Source organism: Erythrolamprus reginae, chromosome 3 (assembly GCF_031021105.1).
Source record: "Erythrolamprus reginae isolate rEryReg1 chromosome 3, rEryReg1.hap1, whole genome shotgun sequence".
Classification (NCBI taxonomy): Eukaryota; Metazoa; Chordata; class Lepidosauria; order Squamata; family Dipsadidae; genus Erythrolamprus; species Erythrolamprus reginae.
This window is the reverse complement of record NC_091952.1, coordinates 67085550-67109323: the sequence shown is the minus strand read 5'-3', so window position 1 is coordinate 67109323 and position 23774 is coordinate 67085550. Positions and strand designations below refer to the sequence as shown.

At 41.5% G+C, this 23774-nt stretch overlaps 1 protein-coding gene across 3 annotated transcripts in view; it reads left to right on the top strand.

Moving 5' to 3' along the window:
- Positions 1 to 22703, top strand: part of DENND2C (DENN domain containing 2C) — a 91978-nt gene extending 69275 nt beyond the window's left edge. For all 3 annotated transcript variants that reach the window (XM_070745675.1, XM_070745678.1, XM_070745677.1), the window contains exons 9-19: positions 1003 to 1112; positions 2345 to 2414; positions 4242 to 4319; positions 6317 to 6457; positions 6879 to 7027; positions 8187 to 8364; positions 9211 to 9252; positions 11234 to 11339; positions 16188 to 16427; positions 17716 to 17802; positions 19787 to 22703. In XM_070745675.1, coding sequence (XP_070601776.1) covers positions 1003 to 1112; positions 2345 to 2414; positions 4242 to 4319; positions 6317 to 6457; positions 6879 to 7027; positions 8187 to 8364; positions 9211 to 9252; positions 11234 to 11339; positions 16188 to 16427; positions 17716 to 17802; positions 19787 to 19818 — 1233 coding nt within the window. In that variant the 3' untranslated portion in view covers positions 19819 to 22703. The remainder of the gene's footprint in view (positions 1 to 1002; positions 1113 to 2344; positions 2415 to 4241; positions 4320 to 6316; positions 6458 to 6878; positions 7028 to 8186; positions 8365 to 9210; positions 9253 to 11233; positions 11340 to 16187; positions 16428 to 17715; positions 17803 to 19786) is intronic.
- The last annotated feature ends 1071 nt before the right edge of the window (positions 22704 to 23774 follow it).

Here is a 23774-nt window from a genome sequence, read left to right as displayed (position 1 = left end):
TTGGGGGGAAAAAGCTTCAAAAAAGCTTCATTTGGAGTACTGTATAAGACACATCCAAATTTTCATCCTCTTTTAGTGTAGGGGAATGATACTCTGAAAAATTATATGCACAAAATGGCTGCCTCGAGTGGTTGCCCATTCATAAAATGATAGTCTCAATAGATCTCATTTTTCATTTCATTTCATTTTATTGGATTTGTATGCCGCCCCTCTCCGTAGACTCGGGGCGGCTAACAACAGTAATAAAAACAACGTGCGACAATCCAATACTAAAGAAGCTAAAAACCCTTATTTTAAAACCAATCATACATACAAACGTACCATACATAAATTGTGGAAGCCTAAGGGGAAAGAATATCTTAATTCCCCCATGCCTGATGACAAAGGTGGGTTTTAAGAAGCTTGCGAAAGGCAAGAAGGGTGGGGGCTATTCTAATCTCTGGGAGGAGTTGGTTCCAGAGGGCCGGGGCCGCCACAGAGAAGGCTCTTCCCCTGGGTCCTGCCAAACGACATTGTTTAGTTGACGGGACCCGGAGAAGGCCAACTCTGTGGGACCTAATTGGTCGTTGGGATTCGTGCGGCAGAAGGTGGTCCCGGAGATAACCTGGCCCGGTGCCATGAAGGGCTTTATAGGTCATAACCAATTTCTGATCTGGCACATCAGAAAAATTTCCAAACTGAATTGCAACAACTGCCATTTTCTCCCCACCATGTAGGGCCTGTGTGATGCAGAGAATCCTTTTTCAAAATAAATTCTAGAGGCAGATGGTTTGCCTAGCAGATGGCAGCATTCCATTTTTATTATTTAAATCATATGTTTAATTTAAAAACTTGGTGGGTGTCTTGCAAGATTCTTGGATAAATTACTGCCCACAGCTTCCAGATACCGTTGAAACATAGTCACTGTCTCTGCATCTAATTTAGGTCAATCTTTACAGAGGAAAATGTTAGCCTGGTTTTATTTGTTTGACAGCCTGGCAATTATTTTTTTTCTATTTGCAGTCTGACCATCCTTTTCGTCAGTCTAAGGACACTGAAGAAAGACTAAAGGTCATTCCAAAATTTTGTTTCCCTGATCCCAAAGATTGGTGTCCAACCTCAGAGACAAAGAGGTGAGTGGTAATGCCTCAGGCCTTACTCATTTTGGCCAGAGTTCTAAGACATATAGGAAAATCACTTACCATTTTTGGTGATTAATCATATTGTTGGTTTAGTGACTCTAATGTACTTTACAAAACCTATCTAAACTATTGCAGTATTAAGCACAATTTAATTTTAATCTGATCTCCATTACTTTGCTCTATTAGCAAAACTTTTCCTGGTGTTTTCCTGGTGTCAAAATGTTTTAAACCAGTGGTTCTCAACCTTTCTAATGGCGCGGCCTTTTAATACAGTTCCTCATGTTGTGATGACCCCCAACCATAAGTCTAGTGCCAATTCTCCCAACAAAACTTTAAGCTGATTGGCAGTAAGGTCAGAGGACACTCCCACTGCAAACACCTGATTGATTGGATTGTAAAAATATGTTCCAAGGCGCCAGAATAGAAGCTTTAGTTCCTAACATCATGGGAATTTGTCTTTTCCCATGGTCTTAGGTGACCCTTTTGAAACGGTCATTTGACCTCCAAAGGGGTCCCGACCCCCAGGTTGAGAACAACTGTTTAAATCATAGCCTTAAAAATGAATTTCCAAAATGTCTGAGTTTCTTCATAAAATTGTGTTAGTGGTTGTTTGTTGTTTGTTTACCCTCCCTCCATCCCTCTTTGATACTAAGGTATGATTGTCATGTTTTCTTCTCTGCAGATCAATTTACTTTATTATGTTTTCTTTGAATTACAATTGTTTTATTGAAACGTATTTTCAATAAAAGCAGTCAAAAACACGAGACATGGTAAAAGAGATTGGGACTGAATCTATCGCACTCTCTTTCTCTTTCAGTAAGGAATTTCTTTTTTTTCTTATTCAGTTGTAGGGCAGCAGAAGATATCATGCCTTTTATAATTAAAAAAACACCACCTTCTTGTGTGCTTGTTATTTTCTGCCTTTTAATACAGTGCCACAAGGGCCTAGATGCTGCTGGCCCTAGCATTTTCATCATACTTACACTGTGGTGAAATGATCATTTCTAAGCTGCCAATTATGGTTATTTGCAGCAGGGTGGAGAACTTGGGAAGTCAACATAGGATAAAATATCTCTTGTAAACTTTTCTGGAGCTCTGAAAAAGCCCCGTATGTAGAAGTTGATTGGAGACATATGTTTTATATACAGTGGTGATATAATAGCTCTTTGCACTCATTTCCTTAATAAAACTAACAATCATTTTTGTGTTTGTGTGTTGTTCAGTGAAACCTTTTCCTTTGTGCTAACGGGTGAGGATGGCAGCCGCTGGTTTGGATATTGCAAAAGGCTCTTGGTAAGTAATCTCTTACATTAACAACAATAATAATATTGGCATCCCCCTCTCCCCAGTGAGGCCCTACCTTGATGTGATTGTGGGGTTTGTGTGCTCTGAGGAAGATGAGAATTGTGCTAGAGGTCCAGCCATACTGGGCAGGTCTCACCAGAAGAGCCGGGTAAGGAATGTCTCTCCCATAATATAGGGAGGTGTTAATTACAGAAACACATATTATTTTGTTCTTTGCCTGGGTCAAAATGGGCTATGCTAGGTTTTGTAGTTCCTAAACACCTGGTGAAAAATGGGGTATAGCAGTGTTTCCCAACCTTGGCAACTTGAAGATATCTGGACTTCAAGTCCCAGAATTCTCCAGCCAGCATTCGCTGGCTGGGGAATTCTGGGAGTTGAAGTCCAGATATCTTCAAGTTGCCAAGGTTGGGAAACACTGGGCTGCAGAACTCAGGACTGTTGGCTAAGTAACCAGGAGCAGCAGTTGCAGACCTACCAGAAGAAAAGGTGTTTATCCATTGCAAATATTATTTATTTATTTATTTATTTATTTATTTTTATTATTATTATTTTATTATTTGGACTTCTATGCCACCCCTCTCCGAAGATTTGGGGTGGCTTACAACATATAAGCAATAACCCTTAGACTTTCATACCTCTTCAAAGTGCATTACAGCCCTCTCTAAGCGGTTTACAGAATCAGCATATTGCCCCCAACAATCTGAGTCCTCATTTTACTGACCTGGGAAGGATGGAAGGCTGAGTCAACCTTGAGCCTGGTGAGATTTGAACCGCCGAACTGCAGCTAGCAGCTGAAGTGGCCTGCAGTACTGCCCTCTAAGCACTGCGCCACCTTGGCTCAAATATACAAAGATACATTTGTAGAATATAAGAAATAACGATCTGTTATTACAGATCAAGTCCAGAAGAAGAACTAATGCACCAGTTCTGAAAAGAACTGGTTTTTTATATATTTTTTATTATTAGATTTGTCCCATTGTTACACTGTTTCTTATTACTGTTGTGAGCCGCCCCGAGTCTTCGGAGAGGGGCGGCATACAAATCTAATAAATAATAATAATAAATAATAATAATAATCCAGAATCAGAAACATCAGAACAGAGGCTAGCAGATCAATGTTGATTTATAATACAAAATAAAGTATTCACAGAAGCAGAATTGATGGGAACATAAAAGTGACAAGGACTATAATAATAGAAAATGAAGAAGCTAAAGTGCTCTGGGACTTAAGAATTAAAACAGACAGGTACCTGCCACATAATATATTGTCAATAAGACAAGACAAGTCAGCCTGGATGGTGGATGTGGCAATACCTAGAAATAGCAGAATAGAAGACAAAGAACTGGAAAAGATAACAAAATATAAAGACCTGCAAATAGAAATAGAATGATGATAGCAAAAGTAAGCAAAGATATTACCAATAATAATACGTGCCTTGGGTGCAATCCCAAAACAACTGGGGCATCCCTTGAACACCATTGGCAATAGAAAAAAACATTAATCAATTACAAAAGGAGTTTTTCTCAAAAGAGCTGGTACAATATCTTTAACACTATCAAATATCAACATCTGCCTTGCTAAGAGGATAAACATGCAAAATACAGTCTGAACATCTGTTTGACTATGCAACAAACCATTATAACAATAATAATTGTAATAACTATAATAAGCCATCTGACTCCCAGCAACTCGTTAGTGTGAAAACTGAATGAAACAATTTGTCAAGTGTTGCCTTGGAAATGAACGTAGGTATCCCACTGTCCCAAACTGAGAGACTTGAGTAAGAGTAACTCTTTCTTTCTATTGCTTTTTAGCCAGAAGGAAAAGGAAAGTGGCTACCTGAGGTCTATTGCATGGTTAGCCGTCTAGGCTGCTTCAACCTTTTTTCTAAGGTGAGAACTTTGCATTCATATTGCTACTTGCTTTGCAATAGGAAATATCTATGGGGATTACACTTCTTTTTAGTACATAACTGGTTGCATAGAAAAGGCATGGCAACCATTTCTCTGCAGAAGATTCAACGTTCTTGCAAGTAATTTGCCCCGGAGGCAGGATGTGAACAGAGCCCAAGCCTGGAAGTGATATAACGACCCGCTAGGTTCTGTTATGGTTTGTTCCTTTTTATTTCTGCCCATTGAATCTAGGAAGAGGAAGGACAGCTTTATAACTTGTTTTTGCCAGATGCCTGAACTGATTATTTGCAGAAGACAGAAATACATTGCCTACTTCAAGGCATCCTAGAGTCAAGCAAACGAGGCAATTGCTTAGGACACCAAATTGAAAAGAATCCCAAAATACTGTGCACAACTTGAGTATAAAATCTGATGGGGGGTTTTTTGGGTTGTTGCTTTAGAACTTTTTTTGGTATATATATATTTTCAACAAAGACTTACAAACTCAGAGTGGTAGTTTACTGCACACTAACTAAACATTGCAAGACACCAAAAAAGAAATTAATACTATGGATTTCAGGAAAAGGATGTACTGTACTCCTGAAGCAATACAAAAATCTGATGGAAAGGTACAGATAGTCCTTGACTTACCACAGTTCATTTAGTGACCATTCAAAGTTACAATGGCACTGGAAAAAGTGACTCACAATCGTTTTTCACCCTTAATGACCGTTGCATATCTCTATGGTCACTTGATCAAAATTCAGACACTTAGCTGACTCATATTTATGACCATTGCAGGGTCCTATAGTCAAGTGACCCCCTCTGGCAACTTTTTGACAAGCAAAATCAATGGGTTTTGTGTCTGATGCTGAAGACTGAAAATCATGAAGTATAAAGTTCAAAAACTCAAAAGAAAAAATAAAAACAATAAGTCACCTTTCTGAAATAACATACCAATTCAGAAGATGAGCCAAACTGTAGGGAATGGCACAATATGACTGTGGCCAAAGCTGCTGTAGATTGTGTCCTGTTGCAGAATTTAATGATTCTGTATAAAAAATTCAAAGTGTCCAACGTCCACCAAAATACTGAGGATTCATTCTGAAAATTGTGGACGTGACTTTAAAATTAAAAGAATGAACAGAAAAGAAAAAAAAATGGAAGAAGGCCCGGGAAACTCTTAGGGCTCTGGATTAATAACCTGAAAAATTGGTTTCCATGAAGGTTTGAAAAGCAAAATATTTTTCAAATTATGAAGGTGCACATTGAGAGCCAGTTTAATACAATGGTTAAAGGCATCAGCCTAGAAGCCAGGAGACCATGAGTCCAGACTTGTCAGCTGAATGACATTGAACCAGCCCCGACCATCTCTCAGTCCTAGGAGGAAAGTATTGGCTATCCACTTCCAAAATGTTGCTAAACAACCTGCACTGCCTTGAAGGCAAACATTTACATGTGTGTGCCCACAACCTGATATACATTAAAGAAGATATATAAAAAAAACACTGTATAGATATGAAAATTTTACACAACCTGATATACATGAAAGATATAGCCTTCTCTGAGGCGGCCCCGGCCCTTTGGAACCAACTCCCCCCAGAGATTAGAATTGCCCCCACCCTCCTCGCCTTTCGTAAGCTTCTTAAAACTTGCCACTGCCATCAGGCATGGGGGAACTGAGATATTCTTTCCCCCTAGGCCTTTACAATTTACGCATGGTATGTTTGTATGTATGTTTGGTTTTATAATAAGGGTTTTTTTTAGTTATTTTAGTGTTGGATTGGATTGATACATGCTGTTTTTATCATTGTTGTTAGCCGCCCCGAGTCTACGGAGAGGGGCGGCATACAAATCCAATAAATAAATAAACAAACAAACAAACAAAAATATAATAATATAACATAACATAACATAATATAATATAATATATTTCAGTCCTCTTTCCACTGTCTTAAAAGGAACCAGTTAAGTAACAGCAAATTCTTTTTATGCAGATATTAGATGAAGTGGAGAAAAGGCGTGAGATGTCCCCTGCCCTAGTTCACCCATTCATGCGCAGTGTTATGGAAGCACCATTCCCTGCACCTGGGCGTACCATCACTGTGAAGAGCTTCCTGCCAGGAGCTGGCAATGAGGTAAAAGCTAAGACATAATTTGCATCCAATGAAGGCCCGTGTAGTTATGGCGATCTGATAGGCTTATTTCATCATCCAGTACAAGTAATTCATTCCATTACTTCTGTTCTCATACAACAGGGGTATCAAACTCGCATTGTCACAGCAGTGTCACATGATGTATCGCAACTTTTCCCCCCTTCGCTAAACCAGATGTGGGCGTGACCACCGTGTGATGCATCCAGCCCACAGGCCAGAATTTGACACCCCTGCCATAGAAGTAATGGAATTAATTTGACCAGAGCAATCTGAAGGCTTTCAAAATCTTTATACTGGATTCGATTTGTCTGGTTTGTGTATCTCGTCCAGCCATCCAGCGAAGCAAGTACAATAAAATAACGTGTTTCTTATCCATGGTTCTTTTTCATTTCTTTGCTTTTAGGTGATTGAGCTTTGCCGTCCGCTGGATTCCCGATTAGAACATGTAGATTTTGAATGTCTCTTAAAGTGCCTCAGTGTCCCTAATTTGATCCAAGTTTGTGCTTCTCTTCTGCTAGAAAGAAGGGTGATCTTTGTTGCTGATAATCTAAGGTGACTCTTTCATGCTACCATAAACTTGCGATTTTTGTTATGCATTGTATATGTAGGCTGGAAAAAATGTACAGGGAAACAATCTTCAGCCCAAAAGCAAGCTAATACATTTCATTTGAGCAGAGAGAGAGTGTACACAGAAGGTGAGGTATCTGTTTTTCAAGAGGAAAAAATATGTCAATCTACCCTAACACGTATTTGGATAGAATATTTAAATGCACATCGTACCAGAATTAAATGCTGTTCTGGAAATCTGATATAGATTTCACCTTTGGGAGAAGTGCATAGAACTGCCTTCCAGGAATTGGAGAGTGGCGGCATACAAGTCTAATAAATTATTATTATTATTATTATTATTATTATTATTATTATTATTATATATCACACAGTCCTAGGTGCTTGGGAAGCGCCCAACTGGTGATGAAATACGAAATCCAGCATAGTGATCTCGTTTGCTGTGTTGTATTGACATAATAATAATAATAATAATAATAATAATAATAATAATAATAATAATAATCTAGTCTTTCACCTTTGGGAGAAGTGCATAGAACTGCCTTCCAGGAATTGGAGAGGGGCGGCATATAAGTCTAATAAATTATTATTATTATTATTATTATTATTATTATTATTATTATTATTATTATAATATTTCCTAATGCTAGTGACCTATGCAACTGCTCTTCTATTTAAAAAAGTTGGCCTTGGAAGCACTAGCATGATTACAATTATTCCAGGCCTTCTCTTGGGTATGCTGCCTTGTATCATTCAAATATCTTTAATGTGAGACAACATTCAATTTTGCACCCCACTTGTTTTGAATGAGCCATTTCTTTTTCTTATATAGAACCACTTCATACATTACTTTTTAGCTTCTTCATATAACCATCTCCAGAGAGGTTCAGACCAGGGGTAAAATTCATTCCCCCCCCCCTACCAGTTCTGTGGGCGTGGCTTAGTGGGCGTGGCAGGGGAGGGATATTGCAAAATTTCCATTCCCACCTCACTCTGGGCCCAGCCAGAGGTGGTATTTGCTGGTTCAAAATTTCTGCTACCAGTTTTCTAGAACCTTTCAGAAGCTGCGGATTTTTCACCCTTGGTTCAGACACTGATGTTTTGTTTACTGATGCAACTTTCATTTCATGTTCTTTCCATCTAGTATCTTGTCCAAATGTGGCCATGCTGTGGTTGCAACCCTCTACCCATTTACCTGGCAACACACTTACATCCCTGTCCTGCCAGCCTCCATGATAGATATTGTTTGTTCACCAACTCCTTTCCTCATTGGCATCCTCTCCTGCTCCTTAACACATCTCCAGGACCTGCCTATAGAAGAGGTGAGATCAGTGAAGCCAGAAGGCAGAGCATTCTTACTATGCTATATGGCTGCTAAAGGCTATGGTAATGACTGTATAACTTACTTTTAAAAACACGGCAATTCATCCTTGAAATCAAAGATACTCCGAGTCTACAGAGAGAGGCGGCATACAAATCTAATAAATATAAATATATATATAATATAATATTGTGCTGTTTTGTCTTTTAAAATAATTGTCAAAAGGCTATTCCCATAACTAATTAATTCTGGAAGATTTGCTTTCTCTGTTGAATGATCAGGTAGCTGAATCAACCAGTTTTTAAGCCTGTAAGAGCTTTCCCTTATTTCTTCACAGGGACTGCATTTAAATGCATGCTATGAAATAGTAAAGTTGTGGTATTCCAAATTGTTAATAGTTAATGAGAACTGCAGAAATTTAATACAAAAGAGTGGGCCTTCTCCGGGTCCCGTCAACTAAACAATGTCAGTTGGCGGGGCCCAGGGGAAGAGCCTTCTCTGTGGTGGCCCCGACCCTCTGGAGCCAACTCCCTCCAGAGATTAGAATAGCCCCCACCCTCCTTGCCTTTCGTAAGCTCCTCAAAACCCACCTCTGCCGGTTTTATAGCAAGGGTTTTTAACTGTGGTAATATTGGATTTTTACATTCTGTTTTTTGTTACTGTTGTTAGCCGCCCCGAGTCTACGGAGAGGGGCGGCATACAAATCCAATAAATAAAGAAATAATAAATAAAAAAAAGAGAAACCTCATGGTCAGCTCTTAACATTTCATGCAATTGAAAATGGGACAAGGGGTTCCTTCAGGCAATTGGGGGTTTACATGAATTGTATGTCTCTTTCTTTTCTTAGGTACTGATCGTTGATCTGTGTGCCGATAAATTTCTGCAAAAGGTGAATAAAATGATAGGTCGTACTAGTCTGTGCTTTGCCATAGGAAATAACAGCATCAAGCTGCTGTGACAATATTTGAGTCAACACTAAAAAACTAAGAATGATCCAAGAATGGTTAATATTTGGATGAAAAACTGCTAGAGCTGTAAGGTACACTGGAAAATTAGGGGAGGGTGGGAATCCCAGAAGAAGGAAATGGCAAATCTCCATTGCCAAGAAAACTATACAGATGTGTCCAGTTGAGCTCAGCTCCAAGGAAGTCTTTTGTATTTCTACATTACAGAAAGCAAATAGGTTGCAGTTTGAATTACAAGAAAAATTTAATTAAGGCACGCGGGCTAGGATCTGTCCTGAACTGTGGTTTATTTTTAAATATGGATAGTTTAGAATACAGTTGAGAACAATTACAGTACATCCTGTTTTGATTGATATAAAACCACCCTGCAGATCTTCTAGGTTTCTGCTACTGGTAGTGGAGGTGGGTGGCGGTGTATAAACTCATTCCCGCAACAGTAAACTGTCTGAACATGTCATTATGATAATGCTTGGCTCTACATTTTTTTTTTACTTATATAGCAATAGAAGAGTTGAATTAGAATCATAACACAAGTGTACATTTATTTAAGCTTTTTCACTCACATTATAGTGTTATCAACTCCAATCCTATGCTGCAATATGCCACCAATAAATAACAAGGTTCATTCCAAAGGTGCCTTTTCAGAATTTTGTTTTGCAAGACACAGAAAGGAAGATCATCCTTCCTTTCTGTGACTTGATTCATCCAACTGGGTCAGCTGCTGTTTAGCTGCTGTGTATCATAGAGGATGGCGCTTGGGAAAACCTCCAATGGACTTCTTCTCCTTTACTTCCTTTCATTGTCTAGACACATGCAGGCTTTTTGTTTACTTTTGGGTTTTTGTTCCTTAAAATAATCTGTCATGATGTACTTGCTGGTGTCCATTGTCTGCTGTTGACCAAAGTGCTGCTTTTGCAAGACAAACAAGTACAGACTGACTTATTCTGCAAAAAGCAGAAGTTAAAAAGGCGTTGGGTTGGGTTGGGTCTAGCTCAGGGGTAGGCAAAGTTGGCTCTTCTATGACCTGTGGACTTCAACTCCCAGAATTCCTGAGCCAATCATGCTAACTCAGGAATTCTGGGAGTGGAAGTCCACACGTCATAGAAGAGCCAACTTTGCCTACCCCTGGTCTATCTGATTGTCTGAACCCTTTGTTAATTTTAGCATCAGGGTGCTTGCAATTTCTAATACAGAAAGTATTATGTTGTCAACTTTCACATTTTTATATTGGCAATTTATACTACAGACCCTGCTGTAAATCCATTTATATGTGGCTAATTTGGTTTGTACTTTATAATATATGGCCTAATCATGCATCTGTACACTGACACTGAAGACATTTCATAGAGTTGTAGATACTGATACTTAATACAGCATTCTGTTTAGTTCTGAGCAGTGTTCCCTCTAATTTTTTGGGGGGGTGGGCGGAAAAGTATAGTGTCTGAGCGGCAGTCCATTCGGGACTGGGCGGCACAGAAATGTTAAATAAACAAACAAACAAACAAATAAATAAATAACCCACCCTGTTTTGCCTCAGAGAATTTCAAAATAAAATACTGTACTGTGTGTCTATAACAGTGAGCTCATAATAGGGCAACTCTATCAATATCAAAATGCCACTTAAATAGTTGAGCTAGTTTCAAACTAGATTTTGATTTTCTTTCTCTCTTCCTTACTCCCATTCTTTTTCTTTCTCTTTTCCTTCCTCTCTTTTTTCTATCTGTTTCTCTCTCTTCCTCTCTCTCTCCTTCCCTCTCACTCTTTCCCTCTCAGCTTCTGGGCAGGTTTGGAAAACTCTGAGTTGATGATGATTTTTAAGTGAGCGATTGCTCACTGCTCAGCTTAGAGGGAACTATGGTTCTGAGGACACCTTGTTCACCCCATTATCTTTGCTCTCTCCACTAGGTTTCCGATGAGGATGAAATTCTACCTCACAAGCTTCAAGCTGCACTTGTACAGATCTTAGAAGAAAGGAGTGAAATCTTGTTTCAGGAACGCTGCTACACACAAGGTGACATGATAATGATAATAATGATGATGATGATGATGATGATAATAATAATAATAATAACAACTGATAGAATTCAGGACTACCTAGAAGAAAATGACATCATGCCAGTGGAGCAAAAGGGCAATAAAAGACGCAGTAGAGGTATGAAAGACCTCTACTGGACACAGTGAACATTTGAAAAACCATCGGAATTGACAAAATCTCCATCTGTCAATTGCAAAAGGCCGCTTTACTGAGATCGGCAAACATAATTCGCCGCTACATCACACAGCCCTAGGTGCTTGGGAAGTTCCCGACTGGTGATGAAATACGAAATCCAGCATAGTGATCTCATTTGCGGTGTTGTATTGACATAATAATAATAATAATAATAATAATAATAATAATAATAATAATAATAATAATAATAATAATAATATGATATACAGTGGTACCTTAAGATACGAACCCCTCGTCTTACGAACAACTCGTGATACGAACCCGGGGTTCAGAAAAATTTTGCCTCTTCTTACGAACTTTTTTCGAGTTACGAACCTGCGTTCGGAGACTGCTGGGAAGCCCCGCGGCTGTTTTAAAAGGTAACAGCTGGGCGGCGGGGCTTCCCAGAAGCCTCCCGAACACGAGGCAAAATTTTGCTGAACCCCAGGTTCGGTTCGGGAGGTTGCTGGGAAGCCCCCCAGGCAGACTGCGACCTTTTAAAACACCCGCGCCGCTTCGCAGCTGTCTCCCGGAGCCGAACAGCAAAGCCTGAAGCTGAACAGCAAAGCCGAACTTCCGCATTCGGCTCCAGGAGACACATGGGAAGCGGCGCGGGTGTTTTAAAAGGTCGCAGCTGGCCTGGGGGGCTTGCCAGCAACCCCCGCACCCCGAACCCGGGTGTGGGGGGGTGCTGGCAAGCCCCCCAGGCTGGCTGCGACCTTTTAAAACACCCACGCTCTTCCCTCACCCCCGCCCCCGCAAGGCATCGCAGCGACAAGCGGGTTTTTCCGACGCGGGTCTTATGCGCCCGAGCCGGGTTTCCCCCCACATCCGGGCCCACACACCTGTTCCAGCGGGCTATTTTCCGCCGGTAGTAACGCAGCGCCTCCTGCCCGTTGAGCAGCTTCTCGGCCGGTCTCTCGGGGGTGCTGTAGAGCGGGTGCGCGAATAGCCTCCTCAGCTTGGAGTGGGGGGGCCTGGCTGCTCAGGTTGGCGGGCGGCCGAGTCCGGAGCTTTGGACCGGCGGCGACGGCGGCTTCTTCGGCGGGGCAGGAGCAGCGGGGCTCAGCCGTCTCCGTGGCCGGACCGAGGCGCCGCCTCATTTGGGGCCAGAGGTGGAAGTAGAAATCGGCGCTGAGCAGCGCCCCGAGAAGCAGCAGAATGAGCAGCCGGTCGCGCCGGGTCCCCAGCATGGTCAGCGCCGGCGGCTGGGCGAGAAGCAGGCCGGGCGCGAAGGCAGCGGCGCACGGGCGATGCCGGGCCGTGGGTGGGAAAGGAAGGCGAGCCACGCGCCTGTTTGGCCGCGAGAGCCCGGGCGAGTCCCGGCAGGGCCTCTGCCCCGCTGCCGCCGCAGGAGCAGGTGGGGGAAGCCGAGGCAAGGGAAGCAGCAGGCAGCGCCCCGCTTGTGGCCGAGAGGCGACCGGCTGCATCTTTGCCCGGTGGCCTCTCCCGAGTAGGCAGACCGGGCCGCCTCTGGAAGGATGGCCGCGTTGGGCGTTTGTTTGCATCACGTGATTGACCGGGTGAAATAAAAGATCTAAAAATCCCTTGTCTCCCCAACCCGGATTTTTAGATCTTTTATTTCACCCGGTCAATCACGAGATGCAAACGAACGCCCAACGTGTCCGAAAGCCAGAGACTTTGGCTAGAGGTCTCTCCGACGAGCTCCGGTTCTCGTCGGAGAGACCGCTTGCTAAAGTCTCTGGCTTTCGGACACGTTGGGCGTTTGTTTGCATCTCGTGATTGACCGGGTGAAATAAAAGATCTAAAAATCCCTTGTCTCCCCAACCTGTTTTCAATCCGGGTTGGGGAGACAAGGGATTTTTAGATCTTTTATTTCACCCGGTCAATCACGAGATGCAAACGAACGCCCAACGTGTCCGAAAGCCAGAGACTTTGGCTAGAGGTCTCTCCGACGAGCTCCGGTTCTCGTCGGAGAGACCGCTTGCCAAAGTCTCTGGCTTTCGGACACGTTGGGCGTTTGTTTGCATCTCGTGATTGACCGGGTGAAATAAAAGATCTAAAAATCCCTTGTCTCCCCAACCTGTATTCAATCCGGGTTGGGGAGACAAGGGATTTTTAGATCTTTTATTTCACCCGGTCAATCACGAGATGCAAACGAACGCCCAACGTGTCCGAAAGCCAGAGACTTTGGCTAGAGGTCTCTCCGACGAGCTCCGGTTCTCGTCGGAGAGACCGCTTGCTAAAGTCTCTGGCTTTCGGACACGTTGGGCGTTTGTTTGCATCTCGTGATTGACCGGGTGAAATAAAAGATCTAAAAATCCCTTGTCTCCCCAACCTGTTTTCAATCCGGGTTGGGGAGACAAGGGATTTTTAGATCTTTTATTTCACCCGGTCAATCACGAGATGCAAACGAACGCCCAACGTGTCCGAAAGCCAGAGACTTTGGCTAGAGGTCTCTCCGACGAGCTCCGGTTCTCGTCGGAGAGACCGCTTGCCAAAGTCTCTGGCTTTCGGACACGTTGGGCGTTTGTTTGCATCTCGTGATTGACCGGGTGAAATAAAAGATCTAAAAATCCCTTGTCTCCCCAACCTGTATTCAATCCGGGTTGGGGAGACAAGGGATTTTTAGATCTTTTATTTCACCCGGTCAATCACGAGATGCAAACGAACGCCCAACGTGTCCGAAAGCCAGAGACTTTGGCTAGAGGTCTCTCCGACGAGAACCGGAGCTCGTCGGAGAGACCTCTAGCCAAAGTCTCTGGCTTTCGGACACGTTGGGCGTTCGTTTGCATCTCGTGATTGACCGGGTGAAATAAAAGATCTAAAAATCCCTTGTCTCCCCAACCCGGATTGAATACAGGTTGGGGAGACAAGGGATTTTTAGATCTTTTATTTCACCCGGTCAATCACGAGATGCAAACAAACGCCCAACGTGTCCGAAAGCCAGAGACTTTGGCAAGCGGTCTCTCCGACGAGAACCGGAGCTCGTCGGAGAGACCTCTAGCCAAAGTCTCTGGCTTTCGGACACGTTGGGCGTTCGTTTGCATCTCGTGATTGACCGGGTGAAATAAAAGATCTAAAAATCCCTTGTCTCCCCAACCCGGATTGAATACAGGTTGGGGAGACAAGGGATTTTTAGATCTTTTATTTCACCCGGTCAATCACGAGATGCAAACAAACGCCCAACGTGTCCGAAAGCCAGAGACTTTGGCAAGCGGTCTCTCCGACGAGAACCGGAGCTCGTCGGAGAGACCTCTAGCCAAAGTCTCTGGCTTTCGGACACGTTGGGCGTTCGTTTGCATCTCGTGATTGACCGGGTGAAATAAAAGATCTAAAAATCCGGGTTGGGGAGACAAGGGGTTTTTAGATCTTTTATTTCACCCGGTCAATCACGTGATGCAAACAAACGCCCAACGCGTCCATCCTTCCAGAGGCGGCACGGTCTGCCTACTCGGGAGAGGCCACCGGGCAAAGATGCAGCCGGTCGCCTCTCGGCCACAAGCGGGGCGCTGCCTGCTGCTTCCCTTGCCTCGGCTTCCCCCACCTGCTCCTGCGGCGGCAGCGGGGCAGAGGCCCTGCCGGGACTCGCCCGGGCTCTCGCGGCCAAACAGGCGCGTGGCTCGCCTTCCTTTCCCACCCACGGCCCGGCATCGCCCGTGCGCCGCTGCCTTCGCGCCCGGCCTGCTTCTCGCCCAGCCGCCGGCGCTGACCATGCTGGGGACCCGGCGCGACCGGCTGCTCATTCTGCTGCTTCTCGGGGCGCTGCTCAGCGCCGATTTCTACTTCCACCTCTGGCCCCAAATGAGGCGGCGCCTCGGTCCGGCCACGGAGACGGCTGAGCCCCGCTGCTCCTGCCCCGCCGAAGAAGCCGCCGTCGCCGCCGGTCCAAAGCTCCGGACTCGGCCGCCCGCCAACCTGAGCAGCCAGGCCCCCCCACTCCAAGCTGAGGAGGCTATTCGCGCACCCGCTCTACAGCACCCCCGAGAGACCGGCCGAGAAGCTGCTCAACGGGCAGGAGGCGCTGCGTTACTACCGGCGGAAAATAGCCCGCTGGAAGAGGTGCGTGGGCCCGGACGTGGGGGGAAACGCGGCTCGGGCGCATAAGACCCGCGTTGGAAAAACCTGCTTGTCGCTGCGATGCCTTGCGGGGGCGGGGGTGAGGGAAGAGCGTGGGTGTTTTAAAAGGTCGCAGCCGGCCTGGGGGGCTTGCCAGCACCCCCCCGCACCCCGAACCCGGGTGCGGGGGGTGCTGGCAAGCCCCCCAGGCCGGCTGCGACCTTTTAAAACAGCCGGAAAGCCGTTTTTTTGGGGGGGGGTTTTTTGGTTGCACGGATTAATTGACTTTACATTGTTTCCTATGGGAAACAATGTTTCGTCTTACGAACCTTTCGTCTTACGAACCTCCTCCTTGCACCAATTAAGTTCGTATCATGAGGTATTACTGTAATAAAAAATAATTCTGCCTCTAACCTTGCTTAGAGAAATAGATGAGTGAATCCATGTTGGGGCGGAAAAATAACAAGAATGAAGTCCAGCTAATGTTTATCTTTTCTTCCCAAACTTTTAAACATATGCTCAGATCTTCAATTTGGGGGGGGGGGGGGGAATGGCGTTGCACACTAATAGCTTCTGCTCTATTACATTACTTCCTGGATTGACTGTGTAATATGGCATTCCTTTCTGCAGGTGATGTGACATTGGATTCTCTAGTATCAGAGGCTTTTGTGCGCTTTTTTGTGGAAGTTGTGGGACATTATTCTTTGCACATGCATGTCACTGAGAAAGGAGAGAGAGTATTCCAGCGGGAGCCCTTCCGGAAGTCCCATACGTCCCGTAGTGTGCGGCATTTCCTAGATATCTTCATGGAGACACAAATGTTTGCCGGTTTCATCCAGGACCGAGAGCTACGGAAGAGCGGGGTAAAAGGTGAGCTGTTGGTGTAAGAACAAATATAGTACAAATTCAGGATGACGTTCTCTCTACAGGTATCTGCTGCCTTTCTGCTGGGAAGTTGAAGATATTGATGACCTCAAACCATTAGGTTGTTTTGAATTTTAGTAAGTTTTTAGCCTAGAAACTGAATGTTTATTGTTGACATAAACCAAAGCCAAAGAATGATTTAATAGTTTAATAAGAGCAAATACCACTTGCTTTTAAAAGATTCTGCTAATTGCAGCAAAAGTGCCTGTTATCAAAGATCCAGCCTTTGCCACAACTTAAAAAATATGTATAAGTTAAAGTCATACTTAACTTGAGCTTAATTCTTGGTGAGTACATTAACACATGTTGTTTTTGTGCTAATAAGAGGGAAGTGGATTGCCATTGCTTTCTGGGATCAAACACGCTCCCCCTCCATTTTTTTTTCTAGTCTAGATGACAGCCCTGGGATTTCCTAGGGTTTTCTCATTCTACTGCTACTGAGTTTGACCCTATGTAGCTTTTTTGAAATTAGACAGGTGTTGCCATGTGCTTTTTGTTACATTGAAAAGGAGTAAAATTTAAATATATTCTGAATTAAATCAATATATCTTTAAATATCTTCATTAGTTTATTAAGGAACAAGACATTTTTTTGCAAGTTCAGTGAACAGATGGAACTCTTTCCCTTCACTTTTGAAAGGTGTGGGAATTATGATCATCCAGATATTGCTAAACTAAAATTCTTTCCAGATGGTGCTGAACAAGCAGCTTTTGGCCCTGTTGCATGGGAGTTGCAGTTCAACATCTGGAAGGTTTCAGGTTGCTATCCTTGACTTACAACAATTTCAGAATCTGAGAGACAGAAGCCATAAGAAATTGTGCCTTTCATGAGATCTGACTTCAACATTTGCTTTCATAGTTGAGCATAGGGGAGGGGGGGAGAAACAGCCTTGTTTTTTCTTCGAGAAATACATCCATCTCCAAACATGAAGGGTGTGCATCTCTCCATTAATCCATGCAAATTGTATAATTTGTGTGTATGTGTGTGTGCATGTGTGCACGCACACATGCATATTTCTGTAGTGAATTATATGTTGCATATTTCACCTAACTTTGATGCTGGGGAATTGAGAGATTTTTCTACCCATGAGTTTCAAACATCCTCTACATAGCCTTCTGATTTTCTAAATGTATTTTTACTTCTTCAGAGCTCAACTTTTAAAATATTGACATTTTTAAAAAAGAACTCTTTCTATAGCAAAGGCGTCTATTGAAATGTTGCTTTCTCTTTCAAGGCTTGTTTGAAGTTCGTGCCTTGGAATACTTGGAGACCATTCCAGAATCTGAACCAAGTGGAATGAACAAAATCCTGCGCAGTCTGGGTGAGTCATTCTCAGATTTGTTCTTGCTTAGTCTAATTATTTGGGGCCTACTCTGACCTTGGTAATATTACTTTGATTAGTAAAACAGTAGTGACAGCTGGAATGATTTTTATGATGTGACTTTCTGACTTTTAGTTGAGGGTTAGAATATTTATCTTAATATCCAAACAGAAATTGAAAAATATATCTGAGGAGCCTCTTGCACTTTTGTTCCTTATGTTTTAATTGAAGCTTACACTTCAATTAAAGTTGAGCTATATTATTTATTATTTATCCTTATAATCTACCTTTCCTCAGGAAGTCAAGGCATGTCCTTTCATTGTGCTTGCAACAATTCTATGGTAGATTGAGTTGAGAGAGATGACCCAAGTCATCCATCTGTGGCTGAAGGTGGACTTGAACCTGAATCTTCCTTATGTCAGTCCAATACGTTAACCTTTAAGCCACACTACTCTTTTGATTATTACCCTTAACCCTCATTACCCTTATGTTGCAAGGTAATCTATAAACCACCTAAGTCTTCGGAGAGGGGCGACATACAAATCTAATAAATTATTATTATTATAAATTATTATTATTATGTTGCTCAATTTCCAAAATCTTTTACAGCAACATTTATAATCCTTCTTGTGGCTTAGCACAATATGTTAACCTCATTTTTGATTTTGAAATCTTAGGTTCCCCAGTGCACTTTTTGTCACTTACAATATTATTAATTATTATTATTATTATTATTAATTAGATTTGTATGCCGCCCCTCTCCGTAGACTCGGGGCGGCTCACAACACAATAAAAACAGTTCATGACAAATCTAATAATTTACAATTTAAAATATTTTTAAAACCCCATTATTAAGCAGACATACATACAAACATACCATACATAAATTGTATAGGCCCGGGGGAGATATCTCAGTTTCCCCATGCCTGACGACAAAGGTGTGTTTTGAGGAGTTTACGAAAGGAGTTTAAGAAATTGATTTTGCAATCTGATATCAATGGATCTGTGAACCTTTGCGCTAACTGCTTCTGTTAACAGTTATTCAGTTAACAGTTACATATTCAGTTATATTCATAGGTGGATATTTTTGCCTAGTGAAATTATAGAGCATTGCATTAGAAATGAATACTGGGACCTAAACAAATGGAATTTAAAGCAGCTTCTATTAGCAGTCCTCCTGATCAAAGTCTGAGACAGTCATATTCATCTCTAAGTACCACAAGTGGTGAGAAGGCTCATGCAGGGCAGCTTCACTCCCTCCTTCCTGTTGCTCTTGTCCTGTACTTCTGCAAGTCTTTGGCATTTCTCCAACCATCCTTTTATCTCTGACTTTGGTCTCCCCCCCCCCCCTTTTCATTTATTCGTAATCTAGACAGCAGTGTTTGTTGTTAAGTAGGTAATATGTCTGAACTTGCTCCAATTAATTTAATTCTAAAAATTACATGCATGAATGCATGGTATTTAGAATGCTAGGACTAAGGCTGAAAGAGCTGTTTTTGGCATATTGAAATGTAAATTGTAAATTGCAGTCATCATCCCTTCCTCACTATCACTCAAAACAGAACACTGCAGTTATGTGCTAAAGAAGCTTAAGATTTCAGTAGCTAAAAACCACTTGCATTCCAAAAATTTGTATATTCTCTTCTCTTCTATTGATAAACATTGTATAATTGGGGTGCTGCTACTAAAAGCCTACTTGGCACTTTCTGCATCTCATTTATAGGGGGATCTGGTGAGCCGCAAAAAAATCTATTTAAATTTTGAATGTGCTGAATGTGATACTTTTAAAATATTGTACTCCCTCTACCATTCCCTGAGATAATTTTTCTGTTCTGAAAAATCCAAGCCTAAAATTCCACAGGTCAAAATTAGCCACTGTGAATTTTGACTCAGACAGACAAATCTGTTCTTTTTATTTTATTTGTAATTGTCTTCCACATGGTAATATATCAACCTTTAAGTTTAATCTCCTGTTGTATTTTAGGTAATAAAATGAAGTTTCTACAAAAGAAGTGAAAAGCCAAATGCAGAATTGCTAAGCTTTATTTTACAATCCTGGCAAGCCATAATGAGATGGCTGTGTTGCTGTGGTATTCTATTAGATTCTTCAGATCCCACATGAAGAACTTCAGATGACCGGGAAAATGAGCACCAAATATGAACAGCATGCACGATCTTTGTTCTGGTTGGTCTGGTTGGAGTATTACTGAGCAAAAAAAATGAACTTCTGTTTACAGAGATGATTTATAAAGCAGAAATAGCAGCAGAAACTATATCCTTATTTATACTGCTTGGCTGGAAAAGATTCTCCCTTTTTCCTCATGTTATTAAAAATATGCTCAACGTTCAGCTCAAAGCAATCTCAAGGATTCAACTGGAACCTTTTAAAAAGAGGAAGAAACTAGGAAAGAACCAGGAATCCGGAAAAGTGGCTATGCGAATATTTCCTTGAATGGATTGTTTGTACAAGAAAGCCTTTCCCAAAACTGGTTGGAGGTTATAATCTCTCCTTGACTCTTCGCACCATCACAGCTATTCTATTGGCTTGATCATTCATGTTAACTATTGTTTGGACATATTACCGCAGTGTAAAGCTTTTTTTCTTACTTTTGAAAGCAAAACAAGAAAACCTATGTTAGTCTTAATTGTTGTGAATGTACACACTGTCTAATTACAAGTCGATCTCATATATGACAGAGGAAATACCTCATGCTAAAGTATTGTTTACTTGTCGGGAGAAGACTGTTTTCCCAAATGGAGTATGAATATTTTTCAAAGTCAAGATGTTGGCATTGAAATAGACTAATTTGCTGCAGAACTTATGTAAATGAACAGATGATAACTTTCATGCAGTCTATTTTGCAGTAAAAACTGGAATAACAAATTATTTTTCCATTAAGCATCATTCTACTCTTTTTCCATAGCTGAATATCATCAATAATATGCTTCATCTAACATTAAATCTTTCAACTGCTTTCAAGAAATGCTATTATTTGATATAATCTTTTTAGGATTTATTACCTAAATATTGGATTTACATAACACATTAATCAAATATGACAGAAAGTCTAGGTTCACACATTAACCTAAGCCAAAATGCAGTTTGTGCTGGGTAAATCCAGTTACTGTGGCTTTATACCATGGTTTTTGGCTTGTTGTCATGAATACTCAGCCAAATATCATTTATGTAATAAATAATGATTAAATCATGGTTTACTATGATACAGACTTACAGCTATTTCATGATTAGTTACATTCACCTCTGCAGATCTCTTGTACAGTATATAGCTAATGGCTCCTGTCCAGTAAAATGTTGCTACATGTTTACAATAATGAAAGGTTTTAGACTATGCCATGTTGCCTGTGAGCAAAAGGATCCCAAGTGAAAGGGGATTTTTCTTTGTGGTGCAGAATGCTGGAGTGCTGGGCTGTTTCTCTGTTGTGTGGTTAAATTGACCTTTGGATGAAACAAGTTTGTGGCTTGCCTGTTATCCAAAAAAAATGCTGCTTTTAATGGGGAACAGTTATTGAGTCTTTTGTTCCCTTGCAGCATGTAAGGTAGAGCTGTCTAAGAAGAAGGGAGTTCAGTTAACACATAGGAAGATGATATTTAAAAACTGGTGAAATTTTATCATAAAGTCAAGCTCTACTCAGAGAATATGAACATATAAAACACTGTCCATCTTTGGAACCAGAAAGGATAGGCAGAAGCTTGATTTGCAGATTTTCCAAGAGGAACCAGACCTATCGAAAGGCCTAGGAAATGCCCTTTTTATTTTCACTTGGCCAAAGTCAACACTCAGTGTAAGTAAATTCATAACAACGTGTTTTTTTTGTATCTGGTGAGATTGCAGGCTGATACTCATTTGGTTAGTACTGAGGGCTTTTCTGCAGTCTTCAGTTTGCTTGTCTCCCAAAATAAACAGCCTGAAAATGAAGCAATTTTTTAAAAAACTGTTTTTGGATTTTGATCTGATTCTTTATTACGGTTGTAGTGATGATCAGGTATTCTACTTGGATTGTGATTAACATGACCAAACATTGATAATTCCTCTTCTGCTTTACTCTCTGCCTATGCAATGAAAATTGGTGTTAGTTGCTTTCCATTCTGAGGACTGGGAGGAAAAAAAGTGAAAACATTGCAGTTCTTCCTATCACTTGATCTAAAAAAAGGGAAAGCTTAGCAGAACTTTTGTCAGTTTTAGTCAGTTAAAACAAAAGAAAACAAGAAGTGTCAAGCATTTCACCATCTTATGACTGAAGATGCATCACCACAGTTCCTGTCTCTTGGGCTAGAAGGGAAAACTGCTGAATCTGTTAAAATAAAAAAAGAAAAATGTCCAGTATTTACTATGATCAGCATGATCAATCTTGATGCCCTATTTATATGGAAGGTAATAGTTGGGGGAAATTATACTGGAGTATATCAGAAGCACAATATACATATAACAGTGACACAAGCAAATCCCAAACACAAACATATCAGAAACTGAATTCGTTGCTTTGCTTTGGAGGTTTCAGAATCTGGCTTTGGAATATGTAGCACCTTCCCTGTTATTTGAATAGCAGCAGTTAAGAATTGCTTTTTGGAATATACTTCAGTGCTTAAACTATGCTCTTACAGTATTCAGAAGAATAGGACGAAAATTTTGCCCATGCCACACTTTTGAGAAATGATTGGGTTAATCTAGCCCCAGACACTGAGTACTTTGAGACACTGGGTACTTCCAGCAGTCATTCTTCTTCCTTGTCACATATGTGTAGTTGTTTGTTTTACTCATTCTTTATAAAGCCTTAATTTATGCCGCATAGAAGAAACCAAAACTGTATGTGCAAAGATGAAACTGTAAGAAATCAAAACCTTTTGGGAATAAAGTGTACTATTTTTGTGTTTTGATGAATCTTTGTTTTTTTTAAATCTGTGGGAGTTGTGCGGCAACTGTCCAGTATACTTTTTGTTTTTCTTTACTTCTTGCTCAACCCATAAAAATGAGTTGTAACAACAATGGCTTCACTATAAGTTGAATATGTATTTTAAGGTTTTTTTTATGAGCTTTGATCGCTACAATGAAGAAAATGACCTATCTCATGAATACTATTGCTTGACAGAAACGCATTAAACCAACATAGTTAAACTTGCTGTAAATTTATGCACATAATTCAAGATAATTGTAGAGAGCAAGGAAGATGATTTTGGTGGAAATGTACAGGTGCTATTTCCTAGGCAGAAGGAGCTAAAGCATTTTCTTTTTAAAGTCCAGAATATCCAGATAATATTGAAAAATGGCACAGGCAGTCACTTCCATTTACAGTGAAACATCAGTTAGTGAATGCCTGGATTAATGAACAATTCAGTTAGTGACCAAAATTTTTGCTAAAAATTTGCACTGGTTAGTGAACAAAATTTTGGATTGTGAACAGCTGACATCACCCCCACACGTCCCTGCATCTCAAACCAAGCATCATTTGCACTCGAGACACAGTTACGTTTGGTCGGTCATTATCTTTATCGTGCTGCTTCCTTCCTTTTTTAGTGATTTTAGTGATTTACTTTAATAATATAGCTCTCAAATGGCTTCAAAGAAGATTAAAAGTGATACTAGCAGTGTACTTCAGAGGGGGAGGAGGAAGGGAAGGAAGAATTTCCAAGTTCAGTGATTAAAGAAATGTGTGCAAAGTGGTGGGAATTGCAATTGTTTATAGAAAAATCTTTCCCTAACAGTGCGGTAAGCAACAGGAGCCTAAACATATTCAATGATAATGTGTTGTCGTATTACCGTAAAGTGTTATAAAAAAGGCAGAAGCAACAGACATTGGACAAGGTTTTTTCCTTCAATCTCAAAGGGACAGAGAAGGGAAGTCACCCCCAAATTCACAATGCCAGTTGTTCTCATGGAGAGGGATTCCCCCTCCAAGCAGCAATGCCACCCCTTCCATCCTAACCCTAACCCCTTCCACCCCACCCCTCCATC